General features: G+C 32.5%; 1 protein-coding gene across 1 annotated transcript in view; it reads right to left on the bottom strand.

Annotated features, from left to right (window-relative positions):
* Positions 1–211: 211 nt before the first annotated feature.
* LOC140442844 (uncharacterized) overlaps positions 212–21,330 on the bottom strand; it is a 28,685-nt gene continuing 7,566 nt past the window's right edge. Inside the window, exons 3-8 of the mRNA XM_072533809.1 lie at positions 15,667–15,961; positions 13,557–13,772; positions 3,952–4,299; positions 2,902–3,036; positions 2,628–2,807; positions 212–484 (exon numbers count right to left, since the gene is read on the bottom strand). Coding sequence (XP_072389910.1) covers positions 257–484; positions 2,628–2,807; positions 2,902–3,036; positions 3,952–4,299; positions 13,557–13,772; positions 15,667–15,961 — 1,402 coding nt within the window. The 3' untranslated portion in view covers positions 212–256. The remainder of the gene's footprint in view (positions 485–2,627; positions 2,808–2,901; positions 3,037–3,951; positions 4,300–13,556; positions 13,773–15,666; positions 15,962–21,330) is intronic.

A 21,330-nucleotide genomic window follows, 5' to 3' on the forward strand; every position in this document is an offset into this window, starting at 1 on the left:
TGGGCCATGCTCTCAGTTGATCTGCGGGTGTTTATTTGGCAAAGCATTATTCACACCTGTCCCATATATCTGTAGGACGTTCCCTATCAGCCATTAGAACGCGTCGTTCTTCCCTCCTCTGTTCTTCTTGAAAACTACACCTTCACAGCGTTATAGAGTTAAGTAATTAAATAATTAAATAAGTAAATAATTAAATAATTAAAAAAAAACAGGACTGCCATAAAATTTAATTAAATAATTTTACCCGAAACACGTTTTAAAAGCAATATTCACTTTGAGATTCATACGATAATCTAGCACTTTCCGGCTGTAAATTTTTTAGAAATTTTTGAAAAGCTACCGAACTGCTGACTATTTTTCTCGGAATCCTTATATCACTTAAAGATTCCTGCGAAGAATACTCATCTGCTTCACTCTCTCCTTTATCCCTTAAATTATCAATTAGTCGTACTTTCTCGTTAACTTTATTAGCAATGGTCTGAATCTAAAAAAAAGTAATTTGTTATGAGTTAGTAGTCGTGGAAAGCTTGCAGCAGAGATAAATACTTTAGAATGGCAAAGCTAATCACATGTTACTATTTGTGATGGAAAAACCAAAGAAGATAATGCAAAAACTCTAACTATTCACCATCTTCTTCTTCTTCTCTACCACAGAAGATACCAGACCACAAATATTACGAGAAGAAGTTATCTATACCATCAAAAACACAAAAGATGGCAAAGCTACTGGACCAGATGATGTGCACATCGAATTATTAAAACTCATTGATAAAGATGTTATTGATGTAATGGTCGAACTCTTTAATGTAATATATTAGACTACCACAATCCCTAGAGAACTGCTGCAATCAACCTTTGTAGATATTCACAAAATCAAGTGCAACAACCTGTTCAGATTAAAGAACAATAGCTTTAATAAGTCACAAACTGTTTAGGAAATAATACACAGCAGAATTCTTTAAACTCTTGAATAAAAAATTCTTCTTCTTCATGTGCCTATCCGTTACAAATGTTGGCGATCATCATGGCAATATTTATCTTATCTGCAGTAGCGCGGAAAAGCTGCACAGATGTTGTATTGAACCAGATTCTGAGGTTCTTTAACCAAGATGTTCTTCTTCTTCCTGGACCTCGTTTTCCAAATGTTTTTCCTTACAGGATGGCTTGAAGAAGAGCATATCTGGATTCATGTCGCATAATATGTCCGAAGAATTGTAACTTTCGAGATTTGATGGTGGTCAGTACCTCTTGGTTCTTATTCATTCTTCTGAGGACCTCCACATTTGTGACTTGGTCAGTCCACGGGATCTTAAGTATACTTCGATATAGCCACATCTCAAATGCTTCCAGTTTTCTGCACATATCTTCGTTCAAGGTCCACGATTCAACACCATAAAAAAGGACAGAGAAGAGGTAGCATCGCAGCATTCTTACTTTTGTATCAAGAGAGAGGTTGTGACTCTTGAAGAAGGCCCCCATCCGATTGAAGGTGGATATAGCTTTTCTCCTAGAATAGAGAATTTTCTCCTAGCTAGACTCTCCTGGTTGTTGGTCCATTCTTCAGTTATTATGGTGCCGAGGTAGTTGTACTGCGTCACTCTTTCTACAGGGGATTGGTTGACGTAGAGTTGACCTTCTGTTATTCTTTTCTTGCTAATCATCATAAGCTTTGTCTTCTTAACGTTTATATTGAGTCCATATTGTTGACTGTAATACGTGATTTTGTTCATAAGAACTTGTAGGTCTTCTAAGTTGTATGTCACTAATAAAAAATTAGTGACATACAATTTGACTTTAGAAATGATATGGCCAAAAGAGATGCTTTGTTCAACTAGAATATGCTGGTCCAGAGATGCAAGGACATAAATCAGGACATGTACTTATGTTTCGTAGGCTTTGAAAAGGCATTTGTTAAGATTCAATATAAAAAGCTTTGAGATATATTAAAAAACAAAAATATTTACAGTGATATAAAAATTATATCTAATCTATATTGAAATCAAACTGCCAAAGTAAGAAATGATAACCAGAATACTTAAGATATCAAAATGCGTCCTGTCAACAATGAAACAGTATTTAAACAAGCGCTCTCAGATTATTAGCGGGTGTATCTATCAATGGAAAACATTTGTATAACCTATGTTTGCAGACGATACAGTAATAATGAATGCTGTCATGAATATGAGGTGAAGATGAATTTGAAGAAAACTAAAAGCATAATCATGATTACATCAGCGGATGCAAACATCCAATTTAATTATTGAAGATACTGTAATTGAGTGTGTGGATATTTACAAATAATACTTAGAAATATAGATAAAGTCAACTGCTACGAATCTCGTGGATTGAAAGACTGCGAAACGTGGAAATACTAGAAATGAAGCGGAATTTATATTAACTACCAAACAAAGACGAAAACTTGAGTACTTAGGACATGATGTGATGAGAGGGCAAAAATACTCATTATAACAACTCATTACGCATTCGAGGAAATCGAAATGTGATACCTTCCATAGAAGATGGAACTTAAAGAAGAAGCACGTCTTAAAACTCAATTTATTGCGAGCAGTATAATTATGGAAATAAATAAATGGTTTAAGAAATCTTTTGAATACATGGATACTTACCACGCTAACTTGTGAATTTACATCGACTGGAAGAAATGGTGGCCTGAAACTAACTACATCTCCTGCTCGTCCAGAACAATACCGGAGTCTTGGGGTCATATATGGAAAAAAATAGTCATAAGCTTCCATGTCGTCGTCTAGAATTACTTTGGATTCCGTAATATTTAAATTCAGTTCGGACTAAAATTAGTAGATATTGTTTTAATTTATAAAAAATTAATCGTTCTGAAAACTCGTTAAAAATAATTCAAATACTCAAAAAAGCAAAACTTACGCCTCCTTGATCTCCTCCTTGCAAAGTATAGTCGGATTTTTGATTATTAAAATTTTCAAGGTTTTTTTCCAGTTGCTTAATTTTTACTTGAATATTTTTCATATCCAATTCTGCTTGGGACAAAGGTTGTTCAGTCTTGAAAAAGTTAAAAAAAAATGTATACATTGTTACAAAGGTAGTGAACGAATAGTGGATTTTGGGAGAAGATGTATTTGGGGAAAAAATAAAAGAAAAATAAGCTAAAACATTAAACGATAATATATAGATATAGCCCGAAAAAGGGCTATAAAAAAAATACTTAATCATAGGAAGTGGTCGATGAAGAAGTTACAGTTAAGAAGAAGTAGATATCAGTAGCATAGTCAAATAGTTATGAGTCAAATAACGTTAGCTATCCCGTTTTTTCCAACTCTCCCCTACTTTGTGGTCTTTTGTGTTTTAGTTTAGCTTTATTTTGCATGATCTTGTCTTTTTTCAGCTTGTCCTGCAATTTGACCAAACTGCAGAACAGAAGAAATATTATAAGGTCATTAATATGAGAAGATCAATTGAGATCATTTGAGAGAAAAATGCAAAAGAACAATGGTTGGCAATTAGGTTTGTAGAGGTGGAGGAACTAGAACAAAGACGATTATTTCGCTATAATCTATAATGTTTCCAAATTTTAACTAATAGATGCAAAAATAATTTACAATACAAATCTGAACTCTATATTATGTAACAACAGCTGAATTTGGTTTCGAACACTTAGAAATCTTCGGTTTTTAAGATTTTGTTTTTATTGTCAGATGACGCCTGTCCGTAAGAAGTTATTTGCGGAAAAGATTTGATTTCATGTTTAGAGCTTCGACACCAGTCGCTCTGATGTATCTTGTAAAAAAGCGAATAGTAGGGGCACTATACGTGAAATCAAATCTAACTGTCGTTTCTATACATTATGTCTATAAAAGTGATAACAATTACACCGAATTGACGAAGATTCGAAGTTATTTTTACAACAAAATAAATACACTTAAGTAATTAATCAATATAATCATATTAACTTCTTACCCTTTGATTATTTTGCTGCACATCAATCTTATCACATTTACCCTTCATTTCTATACTTTGAGCATTACCATTATTCGTGTCCCTTTCTGGCATATTGACATGGTAGTCTTCACAAAAGTTAAACTCGGCTGGAAGGATGATACGCTCTTGCAGTTTCTCGTATTCTCCTTGTAAAACTTTTAATTTATTTTCAAGGATAGCCTTGTCTCGGGTTACTTGTTCTAGTTCCTGTTTCAGTTTTTCATAACCTACAGACATTTCCTCCAGTTTTGTCAGAGCTGCCTTTTTAGATTTGGTGTTTGACTTAATGTCCTTGGTGGCAGATTCCAATTTTTTAAATAGCATACTCTATAATAAAATAATATCTGTAATATTTATATTTATCTTAAAGGAAACCTACAGAACAAATTAAAATAGTTCTGAAGCTATTTTCTTGTGGCATTTTAAAGTAATTACCATTTAAATGGGAATAAACCACAATTAAAGGTTAAAGTACGTTTATTGACGTTTCAATTTCCACTTCGGAAATCGTTCTCAAAATACAAACATTAGTAAATTAAACAAATTTTGTTTTTTTGTTACTTAGTGAAAAATTCTTCTAATAATTTAATTTTATCTGACTCATCTATATTGACAATTCAGACATACATTATACATTTTAAAGTAGACGACTTTAAAATGATATTGCCAATATTGTTGAGTTGCGTTCCTGGGACGACTTTACTTATAAGATAGTTCATTCGATTACATGAAATCAACTTTAACTTGAGAATATCCGTCAGAAAAGATCATAACATGTAATTCGTCTTTAAAAAGACAAATACATGCCATGATGACAGTAAAATTCTCCTGTTAGTGATTCCATAGTAAATTACGAGGGAAAAACCAGGAAAAAACCTCATAATACTATCCCGATATGGTAAGTATTTGATCGTGCATTTAGTTTACCTTCAATAAACACCAAATTCCGATTTTATATGTTTGTTATTTAAAAAATATAAATGATGTATCCTCTATATGTTACTGACTGGTATTTTCCTTTTAATAACTTCCTCTTTCAATATGGGTAACCAGATCCTACTACATTCTGCCGAGGAATTCGCGACACAATTGGTCTCATTTAGCATAATTAGAGCCGTTTCTTTGATTTTCCTCTAAAATTTTTAAACACGCATGGGATAATGAACATAGGGTTCAATAGAATGATTCAAATATAGTCCTAAAAGAACCGGATGGTAAACAGAGAAAAATCAAAGAAGCGGCTCTAATTATGCTAAATGAGACCAATTGTGTCGCGAATTTCTCGGCAGAATGTAGTAGGATCTTTTTACCCATATTGAAAGAGGAAGTTATTAAAAGGAAAATACCAGTATTGGTAAGTCAGTAACATATAGAGGATACATCATTTATGTTTTTTAAATAACAAACATATAAAATCGGAATTTGGTGTTTATTGAAGGTAAACTAAATGCACGATCAAATACTTACCATATCGGGATAGTATTATGAGGTTTTTTCCTGGTTTTTCCCTCATAATTTACTATGGAATCACTAACAGGAGAATTTTACTGTCATCATGGCATGTATTTGTCTTTTTAAAGACGAATTACATGTTATGATCTTTTCTGACGGATATTCTCAAGTTAAAGTTGATTTCATGTAATCGAATGAACTATCTTATAAGTAAAGTCGTCCCAAGAACGCAACTCAACAATATTGGCAATATCATTTTAAAGTCGTCTACTTTAGATGAGTCAAATAAAATTAAATTATTAGAAGAATTTTTCACTAAGTAACAATAAAACAAAATTTGTTTAATTTACTAATGTTTGTATTTTGAGAACGATTTCCGAAGTGGAAATTGAAACGTCAATAAACGTACTTTAACCTGAAATTGTGGCTTATTCCCATTTAAATAGTAATTAAATTAAAATAGAACACTAAAAAATAAGTTTTCATACGTTAATAGAAAAATCAAAATTCTGATCAAATATATTGAGTTAAAAATGCGGAATAATGCCAAAATTAATACAATTTACTATAGACCCGGGCGGATCTGTGAAGAAACGACTAAATTTGGATGTGAGAGGTGTCATTAGGTGTCAAATAGTTAGGTGACAATTTCAGTAATAATAATTGACTTACCCCCCTCTCAAATAGGTCAGGAACATTAATAAAAAAAAATTAAAATATTTAGAATTACTAAAAACATCAATGTTTTCTACTTTCCTTGCATATAACTTTTGATTTTGGAGCAAAGTCGTAATAAACAATTGATTTTGGAGCAAAATCGTAATAAGATAAAATAGCGGCAACTTAAGTTTCTATAAGATACGGCTTTATACATCGTTCTATGCATTTAATGCATCAGCAATTAATATGTATTTTCCATGTCAATTTCCTATCAAGTACCATACTAAGATATTTGACGGAATCTTTAAGGGGAAAATTATAAGAACTTAGAATAATGTGACTCAATTTAGGTATGTTATGTGACCCAACTTAATGAAGAAAAATGTGTAGCAAACTCATCAGCAGAATGTAGCAAGTTGTCAATGTCAAATTGTTTTGTAAGTTTTTGTGATGCAGCCGTTTATATTAAAATGAAATATCTCAAAATTTGAAACGAATGTTGGTTACAACATACTTATACCAACCCTTCTAGATATTGTAGTATACAAAATCAAATACCGAATACAACGTGGTTTCACCCATATATTTATTCAAGAAAATATATTACAACTGTAACACGTCTTTGATTTGTTATCTAGCTACGCCTGTTATCTCACACATCTACATAAAATTCATGTTCTCAATATTTATCATTGTCAAAATTGTGACAAAAAAGGTGATTTAGATCATATTGTTTTCAAATGCCAAAAACATAAGGATGAAACAGATCACTTTGTTCTACAATTACATGATCGTAATATACAGGTTCCGTTTAATACTCTTAGTCTCTTAGCTAATGGAAATGAGAGAATTTATAATGTACTAGTAAAGTTTCTGGCAAGTACCAAAATAGTCTTGTAGTGTCAACTATTAATATATATATATATATATATATATATATATATATATATATATATATATATATATATATATATATATATATATATATATATATATATATATATACAGATAACGACATTGTTCTGTTGACCATAGGAATTAAGATTTATTAAAATCCCATCTCTAGAGTAGGTATATTTATTATAATGCTCTAAAACTAATTTTTTGTTTATTATTTAGCCTTAATAGCAATACAAATAAATAAGTAAGTAAATATGTAACATGCTTTATTGTCACTGAAAATTGTACACATTTTATGGACAAAGCTTATAACAATAAGACAAGAAAGAAGAAAAAAAATCAGAATAAGAATCGTTTGTACTTTTAAATAAAATACAACAATTAAATTCTTCCAAACTTAAACATAAAAAATACTACCTAATTAAGAACCTAACTTCGTAAAATGTACCTAACAAAAAATAAAAATTAGGAAAGCAGATTAATGAATTAAGAGCTCAAATATTCCACCTCCTTGTACTAAACAGTAACCAAATCTGTCATACAGATTTGTCCTCATATTTTAGAGTAGGGCTGGTGTAATGCTTGCAGAGAAATGAAGTATTTTTGCCCTTAATTCGACTAGGTTTGTGGCCCTTTCAAACTGATGCCTTTTTTTGATTTTTTTTTCTTTTAGAAAACCCAAAAAAAAGAAATCATTAGGCGCTAAGTCACAGGATCTAGCGGGCAATTTAATTGTACCACGTGTACTTTATCAGTCGATCAGGAAACGTTTGATTAAGGAAGTCAATAGTTGCTCTAGAGTTGTGAGCCGAACACCCATCCTGTCGGAAATAAACCTCCTGAAAATTAACGGGAAGGCGTCGAACTGCCGGAATGATCTCATTCTGTAAAAGTTGTAAATATTTTGGCCCGTTTAGTTTCCATCGATAAAAAATGGACCGACAATATGGTCGCCTAACATCCCAATTAAAACATTTAACTTTTGCGGATGCTGCGTTCGCACCGCAACACTAAGGTGCTTATTTTTCCGAGAATAATACCTTGCAACGGAGGGATTGTGTTTTTTATGTAATGAAAATGAAGATTCGTCAGAAAATAAAATATTTTTTAAAAAGTGTACATTTTCATTCTGTTTATCTAACATAATTTCACAAAACTCCATCCGCCTAAAGTTATCTTCAGGAAACAGTTCTTGTGTTGGTTGTATCTTAAAACAGTGATACCCATTCCTTTTGATAACTCGCTGGACAGTTCAAGTATTCACGTTAACTTCCCTAGCAATTTTTACACTATTGCAGGATTCACTAGCTTCCACAAAAGCACAAATATCAATATCCCTGTTTTGACGCTCGTCATCAACAGGTCTAACACGTGGTTCATTACCTTCATGCCACTTTTTACAACTGTTTACACATCCCGAAGTTTGAAAATATTTAATGGTATTTTAACTGTTGTAACACTTGATGGGGGTCTATTGGGAGGATGTGAAAATAAGCAAGCAACCACAAATACTATGACCAATTGTTATAGAAAACGACGTCATCGAAGCAGTGAACGAATTTGTATACCTGGGAGCGCTTCTTAACACTGAAAATAACAGATGCTATACTTAACACTAAACAGATGCTATTTTGGGCTCAATCTCCTCCTTAAATTAACAATTATATCGAGAAATACAAAAATAATACTCTACAAAACAATAATACGCCCAGTCCTAACATATGGTTCAGAGAACTGAAATCTAACAAAAAATATTGAAAACATGTTAGGAGTTTCGAAAGAAAAGTACTAAGGCGAATTTATGGAGCATTGAATGACAATGGAGTATGGAGAAGACGATACAACTTCGAACTTTATAGAATATACCAGGAACCTGATATCGAAAAACATATTAAGATAGGACGTCTGAGGTGGATAGGGCATGTAATGCGGATGGAACAAAATGATCCAGCTAGAAAAACGCTCCTTGATAGATCCATTGGTCAGAGAAGAAGAGGAAGACCTAGAACAAGGTTCCTTGATAACATCGATGAAGACATGAGCAATATGTGAATACGTGCTTGGCAGAGAAAGCCTATGGATAGGAACGACTGGAGAGAAATTTTTGAGGAGGCTAGGACCCTCGTAGGATTGTAAGCCAGAATGATGATGATGATGATACATCTTTCATGATTATTTTGAAGCATCTTTCCATTGTACTTTGTGTTCGTTGTAACAGGCATATTTGCATATCTGAGTTTTGTCGGAGTCTCTGTTTATTAGGAAAAAGTCCTCTCTTAGCGTAGGTCTTGCATAGTTATAGACTTACATTAGAAAATAATAAACAGAAAAATAGAAATGATGAATAAATGAGAACTGTGAAAAACAACTTCTAAATAGAAAAGAGAAAAAAATAAAGTGTTTTGTATTACTTTATAGATGTTTTAAGTCAACTTTGTGTTTAATTTTAAATCTAAAGTATTGTCGCAAAGTATATAAATTACACAATTTGTCATACTTCCCCTACAACATATGCTACATTATGTTTTTCATTGAAAAATAACAATAACTACTAGAAACTAACTATCTGGGACTTCTGTGTATGATAATTATATATGTATCTATTTAAATGATTTCCTCATTAATCATGACACAAGGAAATACAAAAAGAGATAAATCTTTAAATTACTTTGTCCCAGAAAAATATAAAATATTCATTATGTTTGGCTATTGTATTTTGTCTAATATCTACTAATTAAAGTGAAAAAGTCTCTCAAAAATAAAACAACAAAAAGAATAAAAATGTGAAATTATTAAATTGCAAGCGTTGGTGCTATTTGTAAGTTTAAATTGTGAAAGTTAAATTTTTATATCAGATAAATTTAATTATAGAGTAAATATATATTTGACTTTTTATATCATAATGGTTCGTTATTATTTTTTATTGCTTGGTTATAAAGTAGTGCAATTTATGCAAAGCAAAAATCAAAGAGGTGATCCTGGAAATAATATGTTAAGGAGACTTGACTTTAACGATATAGTAGGGATAATGCGGATTGATGGAAGGAATACGTTCGGAATTTACTAAATATTGAAAGTGAGATGGAGGATGCAGATATTGCATTCCATTTTGCAGATGTTAAAAACCAACACTTCAAGAAGTAAATAATGCGATAGCATCTCTTAAAGATCATAAAGCACCATGGTATAAATAGAGAATTGATATAAAAGAAGGAATAGTTTTACACTAAAAATTGTATGACATTTTTCTGAGAGTACGGCAACAACAGAAAATGCCTAGAGAATGGTAGGAAAGTAGCAAAATGCCAGGCTGGTTTCAAAGGTAGTAAATCGACAATTCATCAGATTGCAACTCTGAACAAATTTTAGAAAAACATTTAAATATGGCATTGATACTCATCACATATTTATATACTACAAAGAAGCCTACGACTCTGTGAATAGAAGAAAAATGTTCAAAGCAGTGAAAGAGCTAGGAATACCAAATCAGTTGGTAAATTTAACAAAACTAACTCTTAAAAAGTTGAATGTAGAGTACGAATTCATTGGGAACTGTCTAAACCTATTAAAACAAATAACGAACTGCGCCAGGAAGACCCTCTCTCCTGTATACTGTTCAATCTTGCTCTGGAAAAAGTAATACGTATGTCACAAATCACTACCACTGGTTCAATGTATAATAAATCACTGCAAATCTTCGCGTATGTTGATGATATCAATATTGTTGGGAAAACGGAAAACGCTGTACGAGAGGCGTATATGGTATTAAAAGAATCAGCTACAAAGATGGGTTTAATAATAAACACTAACAAAACAAAGTATATGAAAATAAGAACGCAACCTCAAATTCTACGACCACTGGTTATAGAAAACGACGTCATCGAATTTGTATACCTGGAAGCGCTCCTTAACATTGAAAATAATACCACCGTAGAGATAAACCGCAGAATTTGCACAGCCAACAGATACTATTTTGGACTTAATATCCTCCTTAAATCCACAATTATATCGAGAAATACAAAAATAAAATTCTACAAGACAATAATCCGCTCAGTCCTAACATATGGTTCAGAGACCTAGGCTCTAACAAAAAATAATGAAAACATGTTAAGACGTTTCGAAAGAAAATGCAAATCTATGGAGCAGTGAATGACAATGGAGTGCGGAGAAGACGATACAACTTCGAACTTTATGGAATATACCAGGAATCTGATATCGTAAAACATGTTAAGATAGGATGTCTGAGGTGGATAGGGCATGTAATGCGGATGGAACAAAATGACCCACCTAGAAAAATGCTCTTCGATAGTTTCATTGGCCAGAGAAGAAGAGGAAGACCCAGAACAAGGTTCCTTGATAACATCGATGAAGACATGAGAAATATACGTGCTTGGCAGAGGAAGGCGATTGATAGAGATGACTGGAGAGAAATTCTTGAGAAGGTTAGGACCCACGCAGGGTTGAATAGCAAGAATGATGATGATGGTATGGAAGCGTTATAATATCCATACATAAGAAGGGAGATAAAGAACAATTTCGAACCTATAGAAGCATATCGCGTATTAGCACAGCCTATTGTATCAATTATCTTGCTAAAAACCCTCATTCCCTATTCAGAAGATATTCTAGGCGACTACCAATGCGGCTTTAATGCTGGTAGGCCAACAATAGATTAAATATTTACGATCCGAAAGGTATTAGAAAAAAATTGGGAGTTTAACCGAGATATACACGAAATTTTCGTAGATTTTCAGCAAGCATATGATTCGATAAAAGGAAGCAGACTATGACTAGCAATGCTAGAAATGGGAATATCAAGAAAATTAGTGGAGCTTATTCAAATGTGCCTGACATACGCATATGCAAGGGTAAAGATAGGAAACAGAGCATCGATGCCATTTAGTACAACATCAGGACTTAGACAAAAAGACCCCTTATCACCGTTGTTATTCAATTTGGCTCTAGAATAAGCAATAAGTAAATATATCGTCTGGCAGGGGATTTGATCGAGAATCAAAACTATTGTTGGCCTTTGCTGATGATCTAGACGCAGTCGCTTATTCTACAACAGAAGTAAGAGAGGTGTTTTCACAACTCGACGAGAAAACAGGTAGTCTGGGTCTTCAAATAAATGAAGAGAAGACGAAATACATGCTAGTAACCAAAAATCCAAGACCAAGAGTTAGATAGAATATAACTATTAATGACCACAACTTCGAAGTAGTCAAAGAGTTTAAATATCTGTGGGCGGAAATCACAGATGACAACCTCATAAAAAAAGAGGTCTCAAGCAATAACAGCTGCGGGGAATAGGGCCCTATCATCATTATTTAGATCTAAGCTGCTAAAAAGAAAATCTAAATTAAGACTATGCATGTCAATTATTAGAGTCAGAATTGAAAAAGCACGTGCCAACTTCGTAAAAATGAAAAAGGTTTTATGCAGCAAAGATCTGACATTGGCCCTCAGAATAAGGCTAATTAAATGCTATGTACACAGTGTACTCTACTATGGAGCTGAATCATGGGCATTAAACCGGAATACAATAAATCGACTTAACGCGTTTGAAATGTGGACATTTAGAAGATTGTTAAGAATTCCATGGGTAGATAGAATCACGAATACAGAAGTGCTAAGGAGAATAGGCAGAGAGAGGGAAATGGAAAATACAATAAAAGAAAGGAAACTGCAATATCTCGGACATGTGATGAGAGGCGAAGGATACAACATCATGAGACTCATAATTCAAGGAAAAGTAGAGGGTAGGAGAAGCGTAGGAAGAAGACGCGTTTCCTGGTTGAAGAACCTGAGAGAGTGGTTTGGTTGTAGCTCAAGGCAATTGTTTAGAGCAGCTGCCTCGAAGGTCAGAATAGCCATGATGATTGCCAACCTTCGTTGCGGAGATGGCACTTAAAGAAGATGTCAATTATTCTCCCAATTGTTACATATGGAAGTAAAATATAGACTCTACATCAGAGGGAAATAAATAAGCTGCTGGTATTTGAAAGGAAGGTTCTCAGAATGATATTTGGCTCTCAAAGAGATGAATTGACAGGGGGAGAAGGCACCGCAATGCTGAATTGATGATTCTTTATGGTACTGAAAACATCGTCAGACATATCAAACCTAGCCGGTTAAAACGGGCAGGTCATGTGGTAAGATCAGAGGAAGACAGAGTGCTAAATACAGTGTTTTTGAGAGACCAGACGGTAGAAGATTATTAGGATGTCCCAGAAAAAGATGGTAGGATGTTAAAACCGATTTATCTAGGATTGGGGGTATTGGGATTGGGGTACAACAATGGGCAATGGAAGCGCAAGATCATAGACGATGCAGTGCTATAGTGGATGTGGCGAAGACTCACCCCGAGTTGTAGCCAGTCAATAATAAATAAGTAATCTTAAGTGTAGTCTTAAATTCACGACATCTTTACTGGCAAACTCTAAATACATATTTCGTTTGAGCCGCCCGAGCTGTAAATTTCCTTAAAATTTTTATTTATTACTCCGCCTCGATTTGCGAAATGATAATAGTAGTGTAATCTTAATTTTAAAATATAAAATAATACAAACCTTTTCTTGTACAAGTTCTTCTATTTGTTGCTTGGCTACCCTATTTTCCTTTTGAATCATTGTCAATTGTCTTACTAGCTCTTTCTTTTCCTTATTAATAATATCAATTTTTCTTGAAAGCTCTAACTGTTCTTTTTGGAATTTTGTCTGCAAACTTATTATTTCTGCTCGTAGTTTGCTGACTTGTCGTGTGTCCATCAGCAATTGATAAGGATCCTAATAAAAACATGTAATATTGTTTAAATTACAGTAGTAACGAGAAGTAAAGCCTAATGATGTGGACGTGTATGCGGACGAGTAATCATCCGTATAAAGAATTTTACTAAGTTTGGACTTAATGAGTTTAGATGATAACATATAACATAGCAGTGTTGGGTTTCCAATAAGGCTATGGTACTAAAATGAGAAAAAGATTTCATTGTAAGGATGATTTCCAAATAACCAAGACTTCCCCTTATACCTTATGTCTACTATTACTATGCCAATATGTTTCATAGTTACGTTGAAGTATTGTTACGATAAATTCTGACCCTAAACTGTAAAAATTGAATATGACTAATTCTGTTTTGTTGTAGAAATTTCGGCGTTTGTTTACCAGAAGCCTCTAGACCCGAATTATGATGAGTCATCCATCTCGAGGGTTTCAAGCAGTTGAAAAACTAGTTTTAGCCGTTGACCGCCTTCTAGTTTACTCGATGGCATTACCGTTATTCTTGTCACCACCACCAACAGTGTTCGAGTAAATTCGAGTCTGCTATAAGGAATTCCGGAACTAACGGAGGTTTATATAAAAGAGAAAGTTTATATGAAGGGTCAGTTAAATCTGAAGACTCGCGCCCGCGATTTAATTGTCACGTTCGCCTTTAAATAAATTATGTATTATTGAGTAGTTAAATAAATTAATATAAGTTATCGTGCTTTTTAATAAATTAAAATAAGAACCTTTTAATAAAGACATTATAAATTGAATAAAGACAAAAGACAGCAGTTAAATAAATATCATTTCAGTATGAAAGATTTATGTGCCAGAAAATGTCTTCTTCTTCTTGCTCTTTTTAAGCAATTATGCTTGGTGATTGACGGATTAATACCTCTATGGAAGGTTGTCACTCCATCTTTTGCGCGGTCGTCCGATACTTCTTTTGCCGAGTGGTGTTGCTATTTTGACGACACGGGTCTCCCTCGTTCTGCTTATGTTGTTATTTCATTCCTTGTTTCCATTTAATGTCTATTCGTTTTTACACTGTACGTTACATTTTCTTTCAGTTACCAGTTACTGCAGTTACCAGCTGATGTCCGTTTGAAGAGGTTTACTCTCCGGACCCTGGAACTCACGTGAGGCATGGTTATGTGTTGCCTGAAGTTAAATCTAATAAAGTATTAAACATCACTCACTTTTAAACAACAACATGTACACTTTTTGGTAACTTCATTTTTTGTAAAGGGTTGTACCCTAATATTTTGGTGGCTCAGGCATGTTAACCTGCTTTTTAACCTGATGATGAAATTATTATTCCGAAAACGTTTGTGTTTTTTGATGTAGCCCTTTTAAGGGTTTTTAAATATACCTACATACAAAGATTAAAGCTCTTTTTGTGATACATGGTATACAGGCAGCTACAGGAATTTATTTTCCTTGTGGATTTTATTTATATTAAGTTCTTTATTTGTGGTAATTTCTGATGTTTCTGGTTCTAGCGTCGTCTGTTCTCCCTCTAAAGAAAGATTTTTTAGGTAATCAATCCATGTATCCTTTTCTATGTATTTTGGTTCTATTAGTTCCTTTACCTCCTTACTTTGACCTCTTATACAGCGCTATATGTCCTTTTGCAGACCATAAAAACCATGTTCCATTTCATTTGAAAAGCGTTCCCAGTGATCATTTTTTATTTTTCTTACAAGTGCACGTGTTTCGTTTCATATTGTCTTGCAATTATGGTATGCCTCTTGTATTTTTGTTGACATATATTATCAGGTAAGATTTTTTCGCCTTGGGAACGATTTATTTTTATTTATATTTCTTTCATCAAGAACTTTCTGTATTGTATTATTAAAAATATAGAGCAATTTTTATTTTTCCTCATATTGCGGTTAACTGCGATTAACTTACCTCTTTAGTAGGAATACACATTAAACTGTTTTTACAAAGTGTATTACATTTGGGAGAACTTTTTATCGTAATTGCTGATATACTACTGCAGGTCCTCTCGCTTAAAAAGTTGGGACAGCTGTTGTCGCATTTAAGAGCCAGTCTTTTCTTTAAATCTAACCTTTGAAGGGTTGTTAGCGGTAAAGCTTTTATTTTTATGGGAATTTTACTGTGTAGGGAGCTGGTACTACTGATACTACGTGTAGAGGAAACGCAAGTATCGAGTCGTAAATTTGACCAGAAGTTCTTTTTAAACCTAGAAGTAATCATTAGAATTAATATTTTAAACTACAAAATAAAAATCTATATTAGTGAGAATTTGAAAACTGTCCTTAAATCAATGTATATATATATATATATATATATATATATATATATATATATATATATATATATATATTGTTATGATATGTAAAATCGAGAAAAATATTGGTTTGTTTAAAAATATTTCAAAATTCAATAACATCAAAATAATTCAGATAAGTAGGATAATATCCAACAAACATTTCGAAGAAGGAGAGTTATTAATTTCTTGAATTACCTGTACTAAACAAAATGTAAGCTTTACATCAATCATTTCTTTGTTATACTTGAGTGACCCGCATAAGTTTAAGTGAAAGCCAAAGAATTGAACGGGGTTTTTCAAAATCCATTAATGCAGTGATTAAAGACAATAGAAGGGATTATAGAAAGAGGTTTTTGTTAGTTTTTAAGATTTATAGAAAAATATTATTTGTAAATAAGTTTTAGGAAATTTATAATTATAGGTAAAAATTTGTTTGTTATCGAAATGAAAAAATGGGGGAATTGTGACGAGTTTTGATTGGCGGAGATTGAAAAAGGTGGGATAAGTATGTAGGAGGGAGTTTAGCGAGATTGGGGAGAGAGAAAAGATATGATGAGTTGATTTTCCAAGTCTGTAAGAGGAACAGTGATTGTTCTCTGGTGGTTCCAAAGAAGTAGCAAGCAGTAGTGTTGAATGTTAGTGAGTTTTTGTGGAGTTAGTGTATCTGACAGAAGCTGAAGCAGCAAAATATTGTAAGTCATATTTTCCTACTTATATTCCAAGAGTCACTGTTCAGGCCAACGAGAGATTCAGTTTATCGTAAAGAGAAGATATTCCAAGAGTCATTTTTCACTCGGGCCAACGAGAGATTCAGTTTATCGAGAGGAGAAAGGCTATCATAATTTGAATGATTTTTGCTTTTGAAGGAGATCATTAAGGACGATATACTTGCAACAATCTGTTGTAAGATTGCTGATTACATAGGGAGCGGTTGAGAGGAGATAATACAGTCTACAAGGAACAAGGATTTGGACCACTCATCATCAGAGAGAGATATTTTTGTTTTCTGCAGTTTTTTTTTTCTTTTATTGATAACACAATTTTTACTCGTAATTTAGAAAGGATATAAATATTTTGATTAGGAGAGTTAGAATAGTTTGGGATTTTGAGTTTTCAATTAATATTGTTTGTACCATTAATTTTGATTGTTCACGTACGTAGAACAAAATTTTTGAGAATCATTATATGAGATTTGTTTATTGAAAACTTTTGAGTGTGAATTATTTCATCATTTTTATTTCAATATATAGTGTTAGATCATATGTGTTTTTTATTATTCCGGTATTCTCTGGACCTTATCTTTCACATGTAATAGCATAGATATTGAAGCACGAATTTAACCCTGAGATAAAAGAATTAAAAATTATAGAGTCATAATCATATCATTTAAATAATTTTAATTAATCAAAAAAATTAATTAGCTAATTATTGCTTGGCGCACCAAGACTTTAAATATCGCAATAACATATATATATATATATATATATATATATATATATATATATATATATATATATATATATATATATATATATATATATATATATATTTAATTAATGGCTTTGGATACCTTGATCCATTCAGCCACGATAATGTATTTGACTACTTGAATTTGTTAATGATGTATTGACCTATTGCATTTGTTAACAAAATAGTACTTCGCATAGAGGTAGATTAAAAATAAAATGTAATTGTCAGTATCACAAGAATCAGTAGATTGATAAAAAACCATACATTTATTCGTTTTATTCAATGCCCTAACCAACTTAAAGTGAATATTTAGAACCAACAAGGGATTACATAATGTAGGGATACTTTTCACGTTAAGGTGCCTTTCATAGCGACTTTATTACAACATAAGACAGGCAACGGCTAGGAGGTAACTATATAACATAAGGATAGACAGAGGGAACAAAGCTAGATTTATACATTCACATTACACATTCCATCCTAATTTTTTCTTTTAGTCCGTTTTAAATATTCCCAAAAAATTTGGTTAAACCTAATATTATGACGAGAGATATATAAAATGGAAGATTGACACTGAGGAAGAGGTATTTGTTCTTTTACTTAATAGCACCATCATTATATATGCACCCGAACATCCAATGATTGATATCGTCAGTGTTACCATTACAATCACAAAGTTCGGTTTCACTTAAATTAAATCTATGAAGATAGGCTTTCACAGTAGCATGATTAACAAGGCATCTAACAAACATTGAATATACTCTTCTACTGGGATGACTTCTTGCAGCAAAAGGCACAGTAGGTAAGGGTGAATTTTTGTATAAAGGTTGTTACTTCTGTTACAAAAAGTATTCCATTCAATTTCCCAGTTTTCTTTTAATTCTTGTTTACGCAGCGAGACTAAATCACTTCTATTCAGCCAGCTAATTTCTAATCCTTTTGAAGCCGCTTCTTTAGCAAAATAATCTGCTTTGGTGTTACCCGAGATACCAGCATGTCCTTTTATCCAAATGAAAGAGACTGAATTATTTCTTTCAAGTAGCTTTAGTTGATTTTCTAAAATTTTGACGATAATACTGTTTTTGTATAAATGCTTATGCGAATTATCTAAAGCAGACAACGCAGATTTTGAATCCGACATGATTACTATTTGTTGATAAGACATTCTTTTCTCAATAGTCCATTACAGAGCTTGATATATTGCAAACAGTTCTGAGGAGTAAATGGAACATTGTTGGTTTAATTTAAACGTAATATGTTCTTGATTGTTTTGGATATATACCGCACAACCAACTCCCAAAATGGAGTTTGACCCATCTGTGAAAATCCTATATGGCTTATCAAATTTGGCAAGTTGAATGGCGTTGTTATTATCAAAAGTAGGGAAATAAACTTTGGTTTGGGAATAAAGAATATTGAAATTAGATTGAAAGAAATTAGTTTCAGCTGGGATTTCTAAATAGGAAGAAACATTAGGAAATGCTATAGCTAAAGTTGGAGAATTTTTGTTATGCTACCATTTGTCAACTAAGTTAGACACAGATATGTCGGATATTTTTTGCAATAGGTAGGATTGGTTATTACTTTGACATTTAAGATATATATATATATATATATATATATATATATATAGTCTTAGTTAGTTAGTTACTAATTACTAAGACATCGTCGAATAATAATAAGAACATAGAATAACATTGAAATAAGGGAGGCTGCACCGTAATTGGAAACGGTTGATAAAGCTGCACATGATGATATATATAAGTAAAAGATATCGGCATAGCTCGCAACAAAGAAGAAAAAAATATAATAAAATATGTATAACGTATATACGTATTTCTGACTACTGGTCGTCTTCAGTGCGGTGCAGCCAAGTTAGAAAAGGAGCATATTAACTTGGAAAAGGATCAGTACAGGAGCAATGCGACCAATTTGTGGCAATAATGTTAGAAGACTCCGAGGTTTCCAGAGCAACAACCAACACATCCACGGAAGAAGCTAAGCTACCTGAGGAAAGGAATGCCAAACGTTTAGAACGTTTCAAACAACAAGAAAAAGGTTAATGCGAGTTAATAGTATGTTAAATAAAAAAATAAAAAACTCATATGGTTTACAAAACTAATTATTTTTTTTATATGGTATGAATTATACAATATTTACAGCATTTGAAGTAATACGCCTATGCCAAATAATTACTGGTATGAAACGGCGGAGACACCACCACAGTTAAACAAAGAAAAGAAGGTAATGATCTTTTGTTTGCAATTGATTTATTGTTAACATAAAGTCTTTTAACACTAAAGTTAAACAGCGAGATTTTTATTAGTAGCTATAAACTGCGACGGTCGTAAAATATGAGTTTATAGAGGTTTTATTTAAAAATTAATAATCACAGTTACAATCTTCTTTGTTACTACTTCTCTTCAGGTTTGGATGTGCCAATGTGAGAATGCAAGAACTAATAAGCGCAAAGTTAAAAATACAATCATGGAAAATATATTTGGGTTTCGTTGACGCTGGAATTTAAATTTGAATTATTGAAGTAAATTCATATACGGGGTGAGTTTTTAGTGCAACATTGGTTGATAATTAAATTATGGTAGAGAATATCCAAAGAGATCCAAAAATGTAGGCAATGATATTCTCCAGGATTGGAAAATACGCCGAATTCTACGGTGTTATTAATAACCACGTGGTAAAGCAAATATACAATTTTTTAAATGGGATACCCTATATAATTTTTTATATTTAAATTCCTCTCACAATCCCTGTTCTTATAATATGAAAGTTCTCACTAGGTATTTAACGAGTTATGACCATTTTTATTTCGATATCTCTATGAAATAACCACCCTGTATATAAAGAATGAATACATAAATAAGTATTTACTTATTTTATATAATATAAATAATATACTAAATAAGGTAAACAATATGTTCTAGTTTTCAAATTAAATTTAACAGAAATCATTCATGAATATTCATATACAGGATGTACTATAAAGAAAAATTACGATTTTCTCATATTTTTTAAGTATGATTATCATCATCAGTGGCTCGACAATCCGTTGTGGATCTTGGCCTGCTCACAAAGAAGTCGCCAGTTCTGTCGATTCCTGGCAACTTCATTCGTGGTCGTCCTCTACATCTTGTGCCCTCTGGTTCTGAAAATGTTAATCTCTTCGTGTATTCGTGATCTGACATCCTAGCAATGTGTCCAGCACATCTAAGTCTTTGCACTTTAACGAATTTTACAATATTTGGATCGGTGTATAAGTGATATCGTCCAAAGTTGTTTCTTCGATACCGTAGCCCATTTTCATTTACGGTCCCAAAAATCTTTCTAAGAATTTTTCTCTCAAAAATATTAAGAAGTCTTTCATCATTTTGAGAAAAGGTCCACGTTTCAGCTTCTTATATCAAAACCGGTCTTATTAAGGTTGTGTATATATTGAGCTTTGCTGCATGTTTTATATTTTTATTTTTTAAATGTTTCTGGAGACCGTTAACAGTTCTGTTTGCTATTGCTATGTGTCTTTTTATTTCGTCGCTTGACGTGGTGGTTGCATTTACTAGCGATCCAAGATAAGTGAATTTTATGACTGTATCAAAGGTATGGTTGTTAATTTGAATTCTCTGTTGGATATTTCGGAGGTTTTTAGAAACCACCATATATTTGGTTTTTTCCTAGTTTACCACAAGTCCCAATTCACTTGTCGCGTCCGCAAGAATTGTAAAACACTGCACCATGTCTCTCATCTCTCGAAAGTAGTTCGTTCCAATAATAAAATGACCATTATTAATGTCAAA

The sequence above is a fragment of the Diabrotica undecimpunctata genome, chromosome 6 (assembly GCF_040954645.1).
Source record: "Diabrotica undecimpunctata isolate CICGRU chromosome 6, icDiaUnde3, whole genome shotgun sequence".
Taxonomy (NCBI): Eukaryota; Metazoa; Arthropoda; class Insecta; order Coleoptera; family Chrysomelidae; genus Diabrotica; species Diabrotica undecimpunctata.